General features: G+C 47.0%; 2 protein-coding genes and 2 non-coding genes across 8 annotated transcripts; 1 reads left to right on the top strand and 3 right to left on the bottom strand.

Moving 5' to 3' along the window:
* The first annotated feature begins 8375 nt into the window (after positions 1–8375).
* Positions 8376–9792, top strand: MCCD1 (mitochondrial coiled-coil domain 1). Its single transcript, XM_015102798.4, has 2 exons — positions 8376–8558; positions 9293–9792. The coding sequence occupies exons 1-2, from the start codon at positions 8400–8402 to the stop codon at positions 9512–9514; spliced, it is 381 nt and encodes a 126-aa protein (XP_014958284.2). The 5' UTR covers positions 8376–8399; the 3' UTR covers positions 9515–9792.
* Positions 9793–9794: 2 nt separating this feature from the next.
* On the bottom strand, positions 9795–20779 carry DDX39B (DExD-box helicase 39B). 5 transcript variants are annotated; one of them, XM_027958858.3, is made up of 11 exons: positions 19946–20779; positions 19186–19526; positions 17879–18006; positions 17498–17590; positions 15260–15443; positions 14043–14161; positions 11681–11812; positions 10883–10992; positions 10639–10783; positions 10348–10495; positions 9795–10006 (listed from the first exon to the last, which is right to left on the bottom strand). In XM_027958858.3, the coding sequence occupies exons 2-11, from the start codon at positions 19394–19396 to the stop codon at positions 9990–9992; spliced, it is 1287 nt and encodes a 428-aa protein (XP_027814659.1). In that variant the 5' UTR covers positions 19397–19526; positions 19946–20779; the 3' UTR covers positions 9795–9989. The 5 variants fall into 5 exon arrangements, with proteins under 5 accessions (XP_027814659.1, XP_042093254.1, XP_004019014.1 ...); XM_042237320.2 differs by having other exon boundaries at positions 20553–20779; XM_004018965.5 differs by having other exon boundaries at positions 20727–20779.
* LOC114109762 (small nucleolar RNA SNORD83) lies at positions 15126–15202 on the bottom strand. Its single transcript, XR_003586341.1, has one exon. It is a non-coding gene; the product is annotated as a small nucleolar RNA SNORD83 (small nucleolar RNA).
* LOC114109761 (small nucleolar RNA SNORD83) lies at positions 19982–20060 on the bottom strand. The gene has a single exon (XR_003586340.1). It is a non-coding gene; the product is annotated as a small nucleolar RNA SNORD83 (small nucleolar RNA).
* Positions 20780–20820: the final 41 nt, after the last annotated feature.

Raw genomic sequence — 20820 nt, 5'->3', positions numbered from 1 at the left:
GGTTAAATGAGGTCATAAGGGTGGGGCCCTCGTCTGAGAAAGCTTGCAGTTCTGAGAAGGAGACACCAGCTTGTGCTCTCCTCCCTTCCACCCCCACTTTGTACAGAGGAGAGGCCGTGTAAGGACATAGCGAAAAGACAGTTACAAGCCAAGAAGAGAGCCCTCACCAGAATCCAAATTTCCTAGCACTTGGATCTTGGACTTCTAGTCTCCAGAACTGTGAGAAAACAAATTTCTGTCACTTAAGCCACCCAGCCTGGGGTATTTAGTTATGGCAGGCTGAGCAGACTAAGACAACCTCCAAAACCAAACACCAGCAAACTACCCTCTTCCAAGCCTCAGACCCAGCTTTAAGGAATCTTGTCACAGCATGTATTCATCCCTTCACAAATAGTTAGTGAGTGCCTCTGTGCTAGGCTTTGTTCTAGGACTGATGGCTATTTAATCAAAATTGGCAAAACACTTGCTTTCCTGATGCTTACAGGTTGTTGATTCAAGAGGGGAATTAGCCCTCAGCTGTCGACAGGGGATGGAGAGGTCAATTGTAAAAGAGCATGCAGGGCAGTGCTGCTGAGGTCCTCTTTGAGAAAAGAGATCTGCACAGATGATCATGATGATGTGATCACTAATCTAGAGCCAGACATCTTGGAATGTGAAGTCAAGCGGGCCTTAGAAAGCATCACTACGAACAAAGCTGGTGGAGGTGATGGAATTCCAGTTGAGCTGTTTCAAATCCTGAAAGATGATGCTGTGAAAGTGCTGCACTCAATATGCCAGCACATTTGGAAAACTCAGCAGTGGCCACAGGACTGGAAAAGGTCAGTTTTCATTCCGATTCCAAATAAAGGCAATGCCAAAGAATGCTCAAACTACCGCACAATTGCACTCATCTCACATGCTAGTAAAGTAATGCTCAAAATTCTCCAAGCCAGGCTTCAGCAATACGTGAACCGTGAACTCCCTGATGTTCAAGCTGGTTTTAGAAAAGGCAGAGGAACCAGACATCAAATTGCCAAAATCCGCTGGATCATGGAAAAAGCAAGAGAGTTCCAGAAAAACATCTATTTCTGCTTTATTGACTATGCCAAAGCCATTGACTGTGTGGATCACAATAAACTGTGGAAAATTCTGAGAGAGATGGGAATACCTGACCACCTGACCTGCCTCCTGAGAAATCTGTATGCAGGTCAGGAAGCAACAGTTAGAACTGGACATGGAACAACAGACTGGTTCCAAATAGGAAAAGGAGTACGTCAAGGCTGTATGTTGTCATCCTGCTTATTTAACTTATATGCAGAGTACATCATGAGAAACGCTGGACTGGAAGAAACACAAGCTGGAATCAAGATTGCTGGGAGAAATATCAATAACCTCAGATATGCAGATGACACCACCCTTATGGCAGAAAGTGAAGAGGAACTAAAAAGCCTCTTGATGAAAGTGAAAGAGGAGAGTGAAAAAGTTGGCTTAAAGCTCAACATTCAGAAAACAAAGATCATGGCATCTGGTCCCATCATTTCATGGGAAATAGATGGGGAAACAGTGGAAACAGTGTCAGACTTTATTTTGGGGGGCTCCAAAATCACTGCAGATGGTGACTGCAGCCATGAAATTAAAAGACACTTACTTCTTGGAAGAAAAGTTACGACCAACCTAGATAGTATATTCAAAAGCAGAGACATTACTTTGCTGACTAAGGTCCATCTAGTCAAGGCTATGGTTTTTCCAGTAGTCATGTATGGATGTGAGAGTTGGACTGTGAAGAAGGCTGAGTGCCAAAGAATTGATGCTTTTGAACTGTGGTGTTGGAGAAGACTCTTGAGAGTCCCTTGGACTGCAAGGAGATCCAACCAGTCCATTCTGAAGGAGATCAACCCTGGGATTTCTTTGGAAGGAATGATGCTAAAGCTGAAGCTCCAGTACTTTGGCCACCTCATGCGAAGAGTTGACTCATTGGAAAAGACTTTGATGCTGGGAGGGATTGGGGGCAGGAGGAGAAGGGGCCGACAGAGGATGAGATGGCTGGATGGCATCACGGACTCAATGGACGTGAGTCTGAGTGAACTCCGGGAGATGGTGATGGACAGGGAGGCCAGGCGTGCTGTGATTCATGGGGTCGCAAAGAGTCAGACACGACTGAGCGACTGAACTGAACTGAACTGAACAGTATATTCGAAAATGATAGGGGATACAGAGAAAAAATAATACAAAGTCAACAATCAATGCAAGGTAATGGGAGAGGTGGCACTTTTAAAGAGGGTGGTCAGGGTGGGCCTCACGGAGGTGACAGCTGAGCAGACTTGAAGCAGGTGAGGAACCGAGTCATGCAGATATGTGAAGCAAGAGCATTGCTGGATCACCCTCTGCATACCCAGGACTGCCCCAGGTGGGCAGTAAAACCTCAGTGGGATTGGATGGGGCGCCCTTGTGAACAGGCTTCTTACGGAAAGGTGTGGGCTCCTGGGTCTCTCCTGCTCTGGCCTTTGAAAGTCCTGGGGTGGGGGAAGGAGAAGGCACTGCTTGTGGAGGAAGACTGGGGGCAGGGAGGAGGTGAGGCGGCAACCGCCCTCCCTCTCTCTGCCCTCTCTCTCTGGATCCATCCCCGCTGCGCTCTCCACCCAGGGTTGTGGTCACTGACAAAGGAGGACCCTGAGGGCAATCACGCTCTGAGAGGCTGAACTGTCAACAGAGTGCTGACCCAGCTGCAGGAAGGGAGGGAACGAACAGTGAACTCAGGACTCAGGGCCCCGCTCTGGAGGGGTGACAAGACTTACCAGAGGTGGGCTGCTGTGGGGGTCCTCCTTGAAGAAGGCCTGCAATACCTCTGGCTGGTGGAGCACCTGGGCCTGAAGGGCCCCCTCAATGTGTTGTGGGTGAGGTGTTGTCAGAGGATGGGTGAGGATGGGGGTGAAGCTCATCCAGACCCGGGCAAGGCTCTCTGCTCCTGTACCCAAGGGCCCTCCCTTCCCTCCTAAATGGAGACGTTGGAAATGTCCTCACTTGCCCTCTGGTCACTTACATTTCACCCTCATTTGAAAGCCCTTCTGGTTCTAACCTTTTTTTTTTTTTTTAATTGGAGTATAATTGTTTTACAATGTTGTGTTACTTTCTGCTGTGCAATGAAGAGAATCAGCTATATATATTCATATATCCCCTCCCTCTTGGACCTCCCTCTCAGGGCCCCTTTGGGTCACCACAGAGCACGGAGCTGGGCTCCCTGTGCTTTATGGCAGGTTCCACCAGCTATCTGCTCTACACACGGCAGTGCATGTATGTCGGTCCTAATCTCCCAGTGGGCCCCACCCCCACTTCCCTCCCTGGTCCACAGGTGCATTCTCCACACATGGGTGAGAATCACATGTGCCTTCTCTCCACGTGTGATTCTTGCTGCACCTTCTCCCACATCCCCAGGACCTGGCCTCTCTTCTGCCCTCCAGTGGTAAGAATGGCTACTTCTCCCTGAGGAGCAGGCTCCAGGCAAGAGGCTGGGCGCTAGCTGAGGTTGGAGGAAGGAAAAGGCTGACTGGGAGAGAGGATGGGCACAGACAGAGCAGAAATCAAGGCATTTGGGAAAGGCAATTCCATACCATTATTTTTCTCTCAGAGTCTGAGAGCCATCCTTCCCCCGCCCTGCCCGGCGCAGGGACATGGAAAGAGCAGCAGGAATGGAGGAAAAATGGAACTGATTCCTCCCTCTGCCATCTTTTCCTCTTGGCTACTCTACTTTTCTAGGTGGAACTTCGTAATGAAACTTGAAATTTTTCTTCCAGCAAAGTCTCCAAATATCAGGAAATTAAATTATTATGTTTCAGCCCTACAGGCTAAAAATAAAAAAGCCCAGAAGCTTTAAGGAATGAAGGCACATATGGAAAACTGGCCATTGTGTTAGGTAGTAATGCTTGCCCTAAATAAGCTCTAATGTGGCGCTGAAAGGACAGCCTCTCTTTGCCTGTATGAGCTTGGGCAGCTCTGGGAAACTCTGTCCTCTTTAGAAAAGTGAAATGAGCACTCAATGCCCAGATCTTGGCTAAAACACCCTCCAATAAAAGGAACCGTGGGTCTTTAGAAAAGTAGCTGATTGTAGGCTTAAGACACAAAAAAAATACAAGATGAGCCTGGAACGCCTTGTAATGCCAGAAAGGAAGACAGTTCCCCAAAATCGAGCATGCCAAAGGGACACAGAAGCCAAACTGAAAAAGCTCCCTATGAACAAAGCTGGAACAATTTCAGCAGCAAAATAGCAATAATATTGGATTATAACCCAAAATAAAAAACATTGAGTTCAGGGACTTCCCTGGTGGTCCAGTGGCTAAAACTCCATGCTGCCAGTGCAGGGGGCCAGGGTTTGACACCTGGTCAGGAAACTAGATCCCACACGCCACAGCTAAGAGTTTCCATGCCACAACTAAGACTGGTGCGGCCAAACAAAGACAATTTTTTAAAAAAGATTTGAGTTCATACTGGAATACATGAATGACTGGAAAACATTTTAAAGGGAGGGAGAAAGGACACACTTTCCTTACAGAAGAGTATCAAGTAATAGATGAAGAGAATCCCCATTGTCTTATAGAAGAGTATCAGGTAATATATGAAGGGAATCCCCATTGCAGGAGATGGAGTTTTATTTTCCCTCCCTTGAGTGTGGGCTGGACTTGGTGACTCATTTCCAAACAATAGAATGTGCTGTGTGCTCAGTCACTCGTGTGTGTCAGGGTCTTTGTGACCCTTTGGACTGTAGCCCCGTCAGGCTCCTCTATCCACAGGATTTCCCAGGTAAGAATACCGGAATGGGTTGCCATTTCCTTCTCCAGGGGATCTTCCCAACCTCGGGATTGAACCTGCATCTCCTGTGTCTCCTGCGCTGGCGGTCAGACTCCTTACCACTGAGCCATCTGGGAAGCCAAAAATAGAGAATGGAAAGGGAAAAACTACTACTGAGTGGAGAAACTTGGCAGATAAAGATCATGTTGATATCTTGTACCCTTGATACGATGTGATAAGAAAGGCCTTTCACATCTACAGTGCTCTTCCCTAAAACCCATAAACCCAATTACTATAATCATGAGAAAAGATCAGACAAACCCAGCCTGACTGATATTCTCCAAACGTTCTATCTGGTACTCTTCAAAATGTTCATGAAAACAGATAGAGTAAGAAACTCAACAGATCAGAGGAGACCAAGGAGGCATTACAGCCGAATGCATTAAGGTTCCCTGGATTGGATCCTGAAATGGAAAAAGGACATTAGTGGAAAAACTGGTGGAATCCAAACAGTCTATAGCTTAGCTAATGGTACTGTACCAATTTTAACTTCTTAGTTTCTTGGTCTCAACACAGTTTTGATTGACATTAACATTAAGGGAAGCTGGGTGAAAGGTACCATATGATATTATCCATATGTGGAATGTAAAATATGACACAAATCAACCTAGGAACAGAATCAGGTGAGAGTGGTGGAAGAGGGTTGGGTTAGGAGTTTGAAATTAGCAGATGCAAACTGGTGTATATAGAGTGGATAAGCAAGGTCCTACTGTATAGCACAGGAAACTATATTTAATATCTTATGATAAACTACAATATGAAAATATACATATATATAGCCAGTCACTTTGCTGTACAGTAATTAATATAACACTGTAATTCAACTATACTTCAATAAAAAATAAATTATACTGGCATTTTTTACAAATTAAAGGTTTGTGACAACCCTGTGTTGAGCAAGTCTATCAGCGCCATTTCTCCAACAGCCTTGCTCTTTAATTAAGGTATGCACATTGTTTTTTAGACATAATGCTATGACACACTTAACAGACTGCAGTATAAGGTATATACGGGCTTCCCCAGTGGCTCAGAGATAAAGAATCTGCCTGTCAATACAGGAAATGCAGGAGACACAGGTTCAATCCGAGTGGGCAAGATCCCTTGGAGAACAAAATGGCAACCCATTCCACTATTCTTGCCTGGAAAAGTCCATGGACAGAGGAGCTTGGTGGGGTGTAGTCCATGGGGTTACAACTTAGTGACTGAGCCCACACACGCACACATTGTATAAATATGACTTTTGTGTATTTAAATTGAGAAACCAAAAAATTCATGTGACTCACTTTATTGCAGTCTTCACTTGATTGCAGCGGTCTGCAAAGCCATAACACTTCCCAAGAAGGCCTGTATTGACAAACTGATTCTAAAATGCGTATGGAGAGGCCAGAGAGCTGGAACAGCCAGCAAACTATAGAACAGTCAGTGGACACTTGAAAACCCTACCTGAGTTCAAGACTTCCTATAAAGCTATGCTAATCAAGACAATGTGGTATTGGTGAAAGAAAAAACAAGTAGGTCAGTGGACAGGACAGAGAACCCAGGGATAGAATACATAAATGGTGCTGGGACAACCAGACATTCCCATGCCAAAAAAAGTGAAATGAGAAAGTTCTCTTGAAAAGTTACCGTGAAGGTCACCTGCGACAGGAACAAGAAGTGCCTCTCGGTAAGCTTCTCAGATTAAAGCAGTGGGTGAACTTAAACATACGTAAGTACCCATCTCCCCAAGTTTCGCATGAAGGGTACGTGACTCACGTCAGTCCCCCCCAGGCCTGCCCATCCACTGGGCAGGATGAGGTAGTGAAGATGGCATCGGCAGGGCAGCCCCTCGACCTTGTGCCAGACACCGCCCATAATCCTCTGCTTGTCCCTGGCTGAAGACAGGCCCCTCCCACAGAGGCCAAACCAGACCGCTCATTTGATTACGACTATGAGACATAAATAAAACGGCACCACATAAAGAAAGAGGCTATTAGCCCCTCAGGAATAACAAGAATAAATATACACAGTGACATAACTCTAGGTTTACGTTTATCTACTTTCATCCCTTCATTTCCGTGACTATGAGATCCACAGCTCACCCAATCTGAACTGATCCAAATACCAGTCTTTTCTTTTTTAGCTCTCCCAGACAAAGCCAAATCCAGACTCTACTATAATTCGGGGCTTAGGACTGCCTACTGCAAATCACTGGATGTTGGTCCGTTTTGGAGTTCATAATCTGCAACAGAAATTCAGATGATAGAAAAGTCTAATCTTCAGGTAGGATACTTTGTTACTAGTGCCTCATCTAGACTGTTTTACAGAAGTTTCTCAATTAATAGCTGCTAATCTTGCTTTTAATTTATAAATGTGCTTAGTTTCATTTCAATGTTACTTGTGGCTTGTTTAACCTTGTACTAGTTTCCCTTATTTGGGCCTCTTATGTCTCAACAAGTAAGACTTACAGCTGTGCACACACTGCAGTTCAAAAATGAGCCCCCACATATAACCCTATCACTGAGACAAAAGGGAAGGCTTGTCTCCTCCAAAATTGAACAGGGACTCTCCATTCTTTTTCCACTAAAAAATGGGAACCTGCCAACTAATGGGGAACCCAGAGATCTCTGACTTCATCTAAAGTTGCTTCAGCCCAAGTTCAAGAATCACTGACCTCCAGGAAGGTCTCCCTCTCTGCTCCTCTGACCCCCACACTATGGCAGAGGCCATCTTCCCTCCAAATTCAGTGGTGTCCCAGATAGCAAACTGCAGCTGTCCACTGTCCAGCAACCTTGCTTTCTGGGGCATGTTTTTCTGAGGACCTACTTTTTCCTAGATCAAAGGTGGAACCATCCACTCTGTGAGCCAGGGGTATGGCTGTGCCCTCTAGCCACAACAGGACATTTCACAACACACCGCAGAAGTCCAGTATGTATACACAAGCCTCAGTGAGGGGACAAGGCTTTTGTTCTAGTGCGGATTTGATGGGAGGGCTCACCAGTTCAACCAAGCTTGAAACCGGTAACTGTATATGGTGCCGGCTTAACAGAGGAGGCAAACCCCAACAATGTACAATGTACAACAGGGACAAGAGAAAGGTCACTGGCAAGAAGAGGAAAGGGAAAATCAATACTTGAGCCAGGTCAAGGGTGTGAGCTTTCAAGTCTGGCAGACCTAGGCTTTTCCAACAGGCTGTGGAGCCTTGAACACATCCGGCCCAGAGCAGGTTCCAGCCCATACTTGCTGAATGAGTGAGTACTGAATGAAGTTCTGAGCATTTCCTCATCTGCCAACCAGTCATGTAATTCATTCTCCCTTGCAGAACTGAGAGGAATGAGTAAGAAACACACAGTGCTAAGAATTACTGACACAAGACATGGTAGGCTGGGGACCAGAGTTCTAAAGCAAATTTTGCCTGGCAGGAACAACTTCACACTAGGGAACCTGAGTTCCTGGACTCTGGGGCCAGGTTGGGAGGCGGGTGGGTGCAACAGAGCAGGGCAGGGGCAGGGCCAGGCATTGAAGCGAGGCCACAGCCCGGAGGGAGCCAGTTCCTGGTGGCTGTGGAGTGGCTCAGACAGCTCCCTGCCTCACCCGCCATGGTCCTCCCTCTGGCCTGGCTCTCCCAATGCTGCCGCCGCCTCCTGCCATCCTGGGCCCCCACACCCCAGGGCTCCTGGAGGTGCTGCTCCCAGAAACCCAGGAGCAGCACAGCAGAGACGAGCTCCACACGCAGTGGGAAGATGTCACCTTCCAGGGTAAGTGGCACCAAGGAAGGTGGAGGGGATGAGGACAAATTTGTACTGGGGAGCAGAGAATCCCTTCTGTGTCACCAAAGGTCAGCAGAGAGCACACCCGGTGGCTCAGATGATAAAAGAATCCACCTGCACTGCCAGAGACCTGGGTTCCATGGCTGGGTTGGGAAGATTTCCTGGAGGAGGGCATGGCAACCCACTCCACTATTCTTGCCTGGATAATCCCCATAGACAGAGGAGCCTGGAGGGCTGCAGTTCATGGGGCCAGAGTCCTAGATGACTGAGCGACTAACCACAGCACAGCACATGCCCCCCACCCCCACCCCATGTTTGTGGCCTAGTCCCAACCCTCAGTTCCCTAAAGCACCCTCCCTGCCCCCACTCCACTCGAGACCACAAGACACCCTCTACCTGCACCCTGCCCTCCTTGCAGTTCACAAAGTCCTTGAACAGAATAACTTCCCCTCATCTATCAGTTAATTATTTCTCAGGAGGGTTGGGACAGCCGGTTCTCCCCTTCCCAAACGCACCTTCAAGTCCAGTTACAGCACCTGGGCTGTGATCTCTACCTACCACCCCACACCCCACTCCAGGACTATGCCCAAGACAGGAAACTGCTTTGACTCTGCAGTAAGATGACCTCAAATTAATGGGGCAGAGGTAGAATTCCTGACTTCCAGTGAGCCTCAGCCTACAGCCCTGGCTGATGACCTCTCCCTAATGCCCTGCCCTCCCAGGAGTGCCAGCCCCGCCCCACAGCTGAGCTGGCCCAGGCGGAGGAGCTGCTGGAGCAGCAGCTGGAGCTGTACCAGGCCCTGGTGGAAGGGCAAGAGGGGGCCTGGGAAGCCCAGGCCCTGGTGCTCAAGACACAGAAGCTGAAGGAACAGATGCGGAGACACAGAGCCTGGGAGAAGTCGCCTAGGCATTCCATCAGTGGCCCCTTCACCCTCCAGCCCTGAAAACTGCACGCCACCCTCCCCAGCCCTTGGATCAGCAACATCCCAGCCTCTCCCAGGCCCTAAGCAAACAGACGAAACTGACACAAAAGGGCCAGAAATTGGATAGTCATGAGAAGTCATGGCCTCTGCAGTCTTTTCACTCACATCCCAATTCAACACCTCCCGCTGACCTCAGCCCACAGCAGGGCACAGCATCCCCACAGGAATTTACTCTGGATTATGCCCCAGAACCACCTCACCCCAAATCCAATAAAGGGATGGAATGCTTATAGACACCACAGACGCATAAGTTTTTTAGTTTTGTTAAAAAAAAAAAAAAAATTCCGACAAATCAGGGTAATGGGTTTTAGGAGTGGTGGTGATGGCAGAGGGAGTCATGGGGTGGGGGCCGGGGCCAGTAGTGTCTCCTTCACCCCCACGCCTGGTGCGCTCTCCTGAAGAGGACTGTCGCATTCCAGAATGGGGGCTGAGTCCTCTACCGCGTCTGTTCAACTGAAAAGAAAATACAGCAGTTAGACTAGATCGTGGGGAAAAATTTTTTTTAAAAATCAAAGTCGGCACAAACAGCCCTCTCCCAACACATCCAGATGTCTGTGTGGTATGTGGGTCAGATAGGTCTGGGGATAGACAAAGAGAAATAATTTGATGAGAAGAGACCTCCACACAAGTCAACTAAACATCCCAACAGAGCATGAAGGTGGGGGCAGCAGAAATATGGATGACAAACTTGTCAAGTGGCCACCATGCACCAGGGGCTTTAAGAAAAAAACCCACTAAGCAATGAAGAGAATCTAAAGGACTGGGGGAAGCAGCTTCATGAGATCATTACTCACTGTAGGAGGAGATGTCTATCTCATCAGGCAGCTCACTTATATTGACTTCAAAGCGATCCTGCACATCATTGAGGATCTTGGCATCATTCTCATCTGACACAAATGTGATGGCCAAGCCCTTGGTGCCAAACCGACCTGCTCTGGCCACCTGGAAGGAGATATGTGATAGGACCAGCAGGCCCCACAGCAGGAAGACACACAAAAGGAGGGATGAAATGCGAGATATGAAAAGATAAAGAAACTGAAGGATGGGGAGAGGACACTGGGCTATCCTCCAGGTGTGGGGCTTACCCGATGCAGGTAGGTGTCTGAATCCTCAGGCATGTCGTAGTTAAAAGCAATGTTCACCCGCTCGATGTCCATGCCTCGGCCAAACAGGTTGGTAGCCACAAGAATCCGTCGTTGAAAATCTTTAAATTGCTGATACCGAGAAAGCCTTTATGAGAAAGGAAAGCAGAAAGTGTTGAGATTCTCTTCTCTCAATGGTCCCTTTTGCTCACAAGGACACAAAACATCTTGCCCATCTCTGACTCACCTCTCCTCCTGGGGCATCCCACGGTGGATAGCAATGGCTGGGAAGTTCTGCTCCACCAGGAGCTGGGCCAGGGCAATGCAACGCTGCACAGACTTCACAAATATCACCACCTGTGTGCGTGCGTGGTGTGTATGAGATTGGAGGGATGTGCGTCCATGTGGGTGTGTGTGAGAAAAATTACGAGCAGGAGTTCTCAGTAATTACACTCTTCTAAAAGAACTCCTTAGTCCCCATCACATAGTTCCTCTTCTGCTCTAAATACTAAGTCTTTCCCGCTTGGCTCTGACTTTTCCTGAGCAGACAAACATGCTGCAGAGGATATGGAAAACAGTAACCAAAACTACCAGATACATTAGGAGACAAGAATGAAGCCACCACATGAGAACGGTAAAAACCTGACGTAAGTCTGGAAAGACATGACCATTATTCCCACTCACCAAAACATCAAACATAGTAAGAGCTTATAGAAAATGATTTTTAGTGCAAACAAATCACACTAATGAAACACTTCTCCCTGGTGAGCAGTGCAAAACACAAATTTAAGAACCTGTCTAATTATTGTGGGACTCTCATTAACTTTAAGACTCAAGATTTTATAATTTGAGGTTTACTTTCTGTATCAGGCATGGAACAGAAAAGCAGTTCCCATTGCGCTCACGCTCAGCCCCTAAGTCTCTCATTTAAAAGACTTTTTCCACTATTCTCTTTCACATGGCATACGTGGCTTCCTCAATAAAAAGGTTTCTGCCAACAGTTGGAGATGTACTCATTCTCCCTACTGGACCCTGGACAACTAACCTGGTTGAATTCAAGGACATCCAGAAGGTCAAAGAGCTTCCGGTTCTTCTCGTTGTCCTTCAGTTTCACGTAGTACTGCTGCAATCCATGCAGCGTCAGCTTCGTCTCATCATCCACGAAGATCTCCATTGGCTGGGGGGGAGGGGGGAGGGAAGGGGTGGGGAACGGGAGGAGGGCAGAGTGGGGGGGTTAAACCTGGGGGGGTGGAGGAAGTTGATCTCCAATACACCCCATGGGGGGATGGGGAGAAGAGAGAAGATTGAAAACCCAGCCCCACCCCCAAAAATACCCACATTTTAATGTGGTCTTTTGGACATTAGATCTGATTTCCTTCCTATCAGTTGAGTTTTAAGATTTCCCAACTGAAAACTGTTATAGGAAAGGAACTCTGCAGGGAGGAAAGGGCAGAGTCCAACCACCAAATGGCAAGATGCCATTACCTCAAACGGAGGTGGTGGAGGAAAGAAAACAAAGGGAAGTGGTTCTCAAAGCGAGAACATGAAGCAAACACCTGGGAAATCATGGCAACAGTGACTCGAGGTCAGAATAACTCCATTAGAGCTGGTTTAATACAGGGCAGAGCTCCATTTGCATATTCTCTCAACTAGGAGAATCATATCTCCATAAGGTAGGTAGATGTCTTCCCATATCTCCATTAGGAAGGTGGAAGATCAGAATACTTCAATGGACTTAAGGTCAAAATGCCATGAAAAGAGGCAAAGATTGAGTAGCAACTTGCTCTCGGACCACAAGGAAACAGTTTGAGAGAGATTGGTCTCTGAACGAAAAATCAAACCATCTATAGTGTTACGAGGAAGGTACAATGAGTGGTGGTAAGAAGCAAATTCAGAGCAGCAGAGTTACTCAGTCATCTTTAAAAACAAAACAAACACACACAACCCTTGAAGGGAAGGTAGATAGCATTCACCAAAAAAAAAAAAAAAAGTGGTAATTGACACAAGAGTCAACTCTAAAGCCCAATTTCCCTTGTGTGCTGTGTTTAGTCACTCAGTCGTGTCCGACTCTTTGTGACACCATGGACTGAAGTCCACTAAGCTCCTCTGTCCATGAGGATTCTCCAGGCAAGAATACTGGAGTGGATAACTTTTCCCTTCTTCAGGGGATCTTCCCAACCCAGGTCTCCCGCATTGCAGGTGGATTCTTTACCATCTGAGCCACCAGGAAGCCATGGTTAACGTAAAACCCCAGGGTACAAGATTTGGGGAAAGGGTAAGTGTGTCATAAGTGAAAACCAGAAGCTGAACTTCAGAATGCAGACTAGCAAAGGAAGGATTTCCAAAGAGAAGTTCCATGGCTTCCTTCCAATCTAACTTGAACCCCAAATACAGCTAAAGGTAAGAGTTATGGTCCATGGGAAGGAGCACAGCAGGGAGGGAGGGAAAGAACACACTCCACTGCTTACACAAGGGCCCGCCTAGCCCAGACCCTACCACCACCTGGTTACACCCAAGTGGAGCGCTTCACTTTACTTTTTCCATATCCCTCTGAGTATTAAAAAAGTTAAAAAGAAGAAAAAATAAAAATCTACCACCCTACTCAGAACACCCCTCCCCACCAACACAAACGGAAAGAAACAGGGAGCACGGCACGCCTTGGGTTCAGGAAAAAAACCGGGAACAGAAAAAGAGGCTGGTTTGGTCCTCAGCTTCCTGGTCAGGTTCCCCGCGGCCTCCGCTGCCGCCATCCACCGCCGGGTGCGTCCGCATTCCCCCGCCGCGCCACGGTGCTTCTCTGCTGCTGGTTCACATCAACCGAGGTTCCGACGGGTGCGAGGAGGTACGGGTAGGAAGGAGCATGGACTCGGGGATTGAGGTGCCAAAGGCCCCCACCCCTGGAGGTGGGGAGGGAGCGGATTCGTGTGTGCTGTTTGCTCTTCTTTTGGACATGCCCTGCCATCTGTCTGTCCCTCTCTTGCTCTCCTGCCACCGGGAGGTTATGACTTTGGGGAGCAGAAGGCTCCGGCTGTATGCTTGACGCCACCTGGAGGGTGCGTGGCTGTAGGGGGTATGTAGAAGACGATGGGTGGGTGGTAGGGCAGAAAATCCTGCCCTCCCCCAAAAGGGAGAAGAGGTTCAAAAATGCTTTGATGAAAAAAAAAAGTCGAACACTACCCGCTCTCACGTTAACCCGACCAAGTCTTCCGGAGTTTCCCTGGCGCCGCGCAGACCCTAACACTAACTGTCTCTGCCTCTGTGTGTCTCTTCAAGGAGTCATCACTTTCAAATGGGCGCGTGCCCCCTTCTTGGCGCTTGAAGGACAAGGGAGTCTGGAGGAAGAGGGCGCGGAGGGGGAGAAGGCAGCGGGCGGGGAGTGGAGGGAGAGAAGGTAGAAGGGTATTTACGTCTTGCATGAACTTGCGGCAGACTGGACGAATCTCTTTGCTCAAGGTAGCACTGAACATCATGACCTGCTTCTCATGGGGGGTCATGCGAAAAATTTCCTGGACATCCCGACGCATGTCTACAGGAAGAAGAAAAAAAAATTATGGTAGAAAAGAGACATATTATCATAAATGAAGATCAGAGACAGGCTTATCAATGAGGTAAGGACTGCTGGAAATGGGTGAGCCGAGAGTTGCGGGTCAGGGTTAAGATTTGCCTCGGGTCTCTCTCTACTCTATTATCTCCAACCGCCATGTAATCACGTCCAGGGCTGCAATACAGTGGGAACAACAGTGCCTATGGACCAGGTTCCAGCCGTGTATTTTAACCACGAAAGAAATTAGATGAAATCCCAAAGCCCACAACTGGAAAATGGGGATAAAGCCCACTGCAGAGACTCACAAAGATTAAGTCCTTACAAAGCCCTTCTCCCTACTCCTCTCTCCCCAAGCTCCAACTGTCTACCAATATCGCGCACCTATTATATTCCAGCTGTCAGAGTCCATTCCATGCTTCCTCTGGATCACACTGTCCTATCCAGTCAGGCAAATATGACATCTCTACTTGGAGCCCACTTTATAGCTCGCCATCTAGAATAGCCAAAGATCATTTGGAATGACTTATCCCTGGGTATATGCCCATCCTTAGTCTCATTCACCAAATTTGAGTTCTCATAAAACATCTTCCTTTCTTCACAGCACTTAGCACACTGGAACACCACACCACACAGACTCCCACACACACTCTCCACATTCATTCCAGAACTTAAGTCGAAACATTTATTCAGCTATAATCTGATGATACATCCTGAGTTGAGGATGCCAAACAAGTAGACTGTCTCCTTTTCCAGCTCCATTGTCTTCCCTTTGACACCCACTATAGAGATTTAGAGGACACAATGGTGGTGTGACTAACATCCAAGATTAGCTAAGTCCCTCCTCTCAAAGATAAACATCTACCACAAAAAGGAAGAACATGATCCCCTTCTCCTTGATCACCAAGGAAGCTTAACAAGCCTAACAGAGACTGACCAGGGAAGCCAGAGCCATCAGTCATGGGTGATAGGTTAAGAGTCGTCCTGGCACTAAAGTGCTCCAGTATCAAATAACCATCATTTGGCTCCAAAAGGCAACTTCCCAGATCACTAGACCAGCCCAGCCCGACTGGGACAACTCACCGAGCTGTTCAAGCATCTTATCGCATTCATCCAAGATAAAGTGTTTAATGTGTTTGAGGTTGAGGCTCTTATTTCGAGCCAGGGCTAGGATGCGGCCAGGGGTCCCCACGACGATATGCGGGCAGTTCTTCTTCAGCACCTCTTCATCCTTCTTGATAGACAGACCACCAAAAAACACTGCAACCTGCCAACCCAGAAAAGAACAATATTTCACAAGGAAGGAAAGGGTCAACCTTCCCAAGGTTCCCATCCTTTCAATTTGCTCTAAACCAATTCTCAGAACATTTCAGAGCTAAACGGAACATGAGATCACCTAATCTAAAAGTATCGTAACCCCCAAACATTGAAGCTAAGAAACAAAAGTGACCTGTCCTAAATTACATGGCTGATCATGGCTCTGAGGACTAGCATTTAGTTCTTCTGACTTAATCTAACAATTTTCCTTCTCCAGCTCCAAAGCCAGACTTCACTGTAAAAATGAGGATGGCAAGAAATTAAGTGTCAAGTACCAAAAAAAAGCTCACAGGTATCAAGTGTTCCTAACTGACCCTAGATTTTTAAATTCCTTTGAATAGACCCTGTTTAGGCTAGACATATTACTCCACCTTAAAACCATTCAGGAAATGGCTGTTGAGCCTTTTAATACAGCATCAGAAACTGCTTTTTTAGTTTCAAAGGGGGAGACCAATCAAGGGATCAGACTATCACAACCTTAAGTCTAGGGTAAATCTAAAACCATTAATTGTGGGATAAGTGGTCTGCAACAAAACAGGAGATACACAGCATCATCTATGAAGAATTCTTGCCCAAAATCTTTAAATTGAATCAGTTAAGCTTTCAAACATAACTTTCAGTTTAGGGACTTCCCTGGCAGTCTAGTGGTTATTGCACTTTCAATGCAAGGGGCATGGGTTTGATCCCTAGTGGGGGAACTCAGATCCCACACACTAGGTGCCACAGCACCAAAAAAAAAAAAAAAATTCAGTTTACAGGAAACACTGGGAGCGAAAAACAAGTTAAAACACCACAACAGGAGAGTAACCAGACAAATCCAGAGGTAGGACATTTTGCAGAACTAGCCCAATCTCTTTATCAAATCACTGAAGCATAATATTGAACAAAAGGACAAATAGACTAATCAAATTTATATCTGATCTTGACACCAAGAACACTCTTTTGAGTCCACAGGTGATGAATTAAACCTACTGAGGTGAAACTACATCCTAGCTCTCTATTGAGCTCAACAACAAATGTTTTCATAGTCTTAACAATGGAAAGTTATGGAAACTCCACTTGCTAAAAAGACAGAAAGTAAATGCTAACGAAACCGACACTGTATGAACACAGATATACTTTACACACACACACACAGAGCTTTGACTATATTTAGAAAATTAAACAGTTTTCCCAAGTTCTGGGAAAAAGAACCATGTAAACAAGCTAAACAGTCTTACATGAAAAGTTAAAATGGCTTTTAAGTAGACAAATTGAGAAAATAGTGCCTAATACTTGGTTTCACAGAACATTAGAAGTAAAAAAAAAAAGTTAACAAGTGATACTCTGTGTGAAGTATGATTAGACAGGAGAACACAAATTCATCATAAGATCTTTTGGATTAACTACACATTTTACCAAGCGCAAGTACTACTACTACTATTTTAAACAAATTACTTTTAGTTTACGGCTACTACTCAAATATTCCTAGTTCTAAATATAATAATTAAGGGGGAAATTTTTAATCTGAACAAAACTGTACTTTTTCACCCAAGGAGAATAAAAAATTATATACATCAAGCATATACATATGCTTCTCAAACTCCAATTACCTGAGAATCTTGTTAGAATGCATGTTCATACTGGATAGGTCTGGGTGGAACCCATGTTATCTATCTACATTTCCAACCACTCCCAAGTGACACTGAAACCACAGAGGTCTGGGAACCACACCTTGAATATCACAGCTACACAATGCACACCCATATTGACACAGTGTATATACATGCTGATACAATGTATACACACATCAATACAATATAGGAGGCACCTCTAACAAGTATAATTCATATCAGAACATAAATCTCTTAGACACCTAAGTTGCAGGAACTTACTATGTCCTACAAGTTTATTTGTGTACAGGTATTTAATACCTGTGGGACGTGAAGACTACTGATCTAGCAAGTTCCCAAGGCCTCCAACTCTCCACACCCTCATTCCCCCAAGCCTCTTACCCTGGCTTACCTTGACGCTGGGCATGTATTTGGAGAAGCGCTCATACTCCTTGCTGATCTGAAAAGCCAACTCCCGAGTGTGACACATCACCAGTACAGACACCTGGGGGGGGGGGGGAGGCGGGCAGTAGTTGGAGACACAGACAGTATATCCCTTCACTAGGGACGCCACAAAAGCATACCCAGCAGATCACAAGCGGCTACAATTCTGGGTCTAAATCATTAACCCCATGATTACTACAGAATATTCCCCAGAGCTCTCAGTCAAGAGTGATAAAGGTCATTTTAGCAGCAAGAACTCACAGCTCTGAAAGCATCATGTAGCTGAGACAACACCCCTCCTGAACACTACTGGCCAAGAGGCCTTGCCCAGCACTCTCCCAAAGTGTACCTGTCCAGTAACTGGCTCCAATTGTTGTAGGGTAGCCAGCACAAACACTGCTGTCTTTCCCATGCCTGACTTGGCCTGGCATAGGACGTCCATTCCCAGGATGGCTTGAGGGATGCACTCATGCTGGACTAGAAATAGGGAAGAAAAGGTAAATTAGACTCCAATCTCCAGAGAACTCCACCACATTTTTGCACCAGGCCAAACCCATTTCTCACCACTCAATTCTTAAGTAATTCTTGTCAATTTCTATACCCTCTCTCTGCTCTCTCAATCAAAGTGAAAGTGAAGTCGCTCAGTCGTGTCCAACTCTTTGTGACCCCATGGACTGCAGCCTACCACACTCCTCTGTCCATGGGCTTTCCCCGGCAAGAATACTGGAGTGGGTTGCCATTTCCTTTTCCAGAGGATCTTCCTGACCCAGGGATCAAACCCAGGTCTCACGCACTGTAGGCAGACGCTTTACCGTCTGAGCCACCAGGGAAGTCCCTCAAAGTGATTCCCAAATCAAGACCGTCCCAGTTTCTTCTAGTATCAGCCTCTTCTAACTCCAGGGCCCAAAGTCCTGCCATCAACCCTCTGGGCATCTACCAATCGGTCATCTTAGGTGCTCCTCTGTCCCAATGCTCCTTAATCTGTAACAATCCATGACTTTTGAGGGCCTGTCACAGGCTACTTCTCCTACTTAGATTGTCATGCTTTGGGTGACATAACTCTGCAACCTTGGGCAAAATGAAGAACCCGGTGAAAGTGAAGTTGCTCAGTCATCTCTCCGACTGTGACCCCGTGGACTATAGACTGCCAGGCTCCTCCGTTCATGGGATCTTCCAGGCAAGAGTACTGGAGTGGGTCGCTACTTCCTTCTCCAGGGGATTTTCCCGACTCAGGGATTGAACCCAGTCTCCCAAATTGCAGGCAGACGCTTTACCGTCTGAGCCACCAGGGAAGAACTTAGTACTTGACCCAAAAGACAGCTATCTTTAGACCAGCCATAAAGGTTTACAGAGACCAGAGGTGATTTGATCCAAGGGTCCAACCAGCTCCTCTTTGGAAATTTTAAATTAAAAGACAAAATTTAAAACAAGGAGACAAGGAGAAAAGCCACTCTAAGTTGCTTTGAAGTCACTAGCACTTACATACTATCATGAACAAAGACAAACCTATATAAACATCTTCTACTGCTGAAATAGGTTCTGGTACTTATTTCCTGATCTATCCTATATATAAAACTGTAAGGGACCATGGCTATTATCTGTTTTCTTGTATCCTTAAAGCACCAATGAGTACTCCATGCCCAACAGGAAATTTACCTTCTGATGGATGCTCAAAGCCACAGTCAACAATGGCCCGGAGCAACTCTGGCTTGAGCAGGAAGTCACGAAAGCCAGAGCTGTGGATGGAGACATAGGAGCCCTTGACATCCTTCTTGGCAGGGGCCTCAGCCCCATCTCCCCCAGCTGCCGTCTCCACCTCATCATCTTCATAATCCAAGAGCTCATTGTCCACATCGTTCTCCGCCATAACTGGGCCGGCAGGAAAAGGGGAAGGGTCTCCGGATGGGTTAGCGCAGAATAAAGGAAGACAAGAGGAGGAGAGTGGGGGCTTGAGGAACAGAAGAGGAAAAGAAACACACTAGTTTCTGACAGAAGAGCTGGGAGGGGGGAAAAACAGGGAGAAGACATCAGTCATGAGTAGAGCCTTCACCATCTATCCCGTCCATCCCCACACTCTTCCTTTCCCCAAACCGACACATGTACCTGGAAACAAAAGTAACAAAGGGGGAAAAAAAGTAACAAAAAAACACAAGACAAAGAAACAAAAGGTAAACATAACACACGGAATGGGAAAAGTGTGTTTCCCAGGAGTGACGATTAGGACATAGGTTCCCAAAAAGATAGGATCGGAGAAGCAGAAACCGGAAAGCTAGGAAGGCCAGGCCAGCTTCTCAATTCCTGCTCCAGGACAGCAGTAAGGATAAAAATTAAAGACACATAAAAAACAGACTGCTACTAACAATTTACAAGACTGGAGAATGTTAAGTGACAAAATGAAAAATCCTCAACGAAAGACCTTGTGCTTTCCCGATAATCTCAAGGTGTGGACAGCAGCCATCAGTCAAGGGTGATAGATTTACGGTCGTCATTGAGCAAAGCGCTCACTTTTCAAAATGGAAACATCATATGGCTGCCATCCACCTCTCCCAACACTCCAGTCTCCCACTCCTCAGACACCTCACACTCGCGCGTAAAAAATCCTTCGGCGGTGGTGGCGGAGGAGGGTGGGGGCTAAAGAATGTCTCGGCCAGAAGAAAAAAACCCACTCCTCCATCACTCCTTAGGTATGGCTCGTTTCCGAAAAACACACAATGACACCACTCGTAAACATTTAGGAAATGCTCCAAATAACGGTGGGCAAACCGGGCCGAGAAACGTCCAGGTAGGCCTAGAAGCCGGCTCCTCTTCCTATTCCCGCCGCGGACCGAGGACCCAGAAATAAGCGGGAAAGTGAGAAGACCCCGCCCTCCGCAAATACCCAGGACCAGAGGACGCCTGGCGCCGCCTCTCAATGTCACTGGGGCCTCGAGTAATCGAGGGGGGCCACCGAAGGAGCGAGAAGCAAAGAAAACACAATGGCGCCGGGGCCACCATCTTGGATTGGGCCCCCCTAGCTTCCCTACCTCCCCCCCAAAGTTTCTTCATCTCGAAAAAGATGCAAGCGATGGAACTAACGACCCAATCAGACTCCAACAACCAGATCATGGCCTGTGCAAGGGCTATCAGGAGCTCGTGCGACAGGATGGCCGCAGAGAAACGCAGATGGAGGCGGATGGTGCCGAAGGCCCAAAGCTTACCTGAGCAAGGCAAAGACGTATGGCGGCGGCAACAGCGACGAAGAAGGGAATCTGCCTTCACTTCCGGTTCCCGGTTTTCCCTCCACCCGGCCTC

This window comes from Ovis aries, chromosome 20 (genome assembly GCF_016772045.2).
Source record: "Ovis aries strain OAR_USU_Benz2616 breed Rambouillet chromosome 20, ARS-UI_Ramb_v3.0, whole genome shotgun sequence".
In the NCBI taxonomy this organism is placed as follows: Eukaryota; Metazoa; Chordata; class Mammalia; order Artiodactyla; family Bovidae; genus Ovis; species Ovis aries.
The sequence above is the reverse complement of the archived record's forward strand: the minus strand, read 5'-3'. Positions and strand labels throughout refer to the sequence as shown.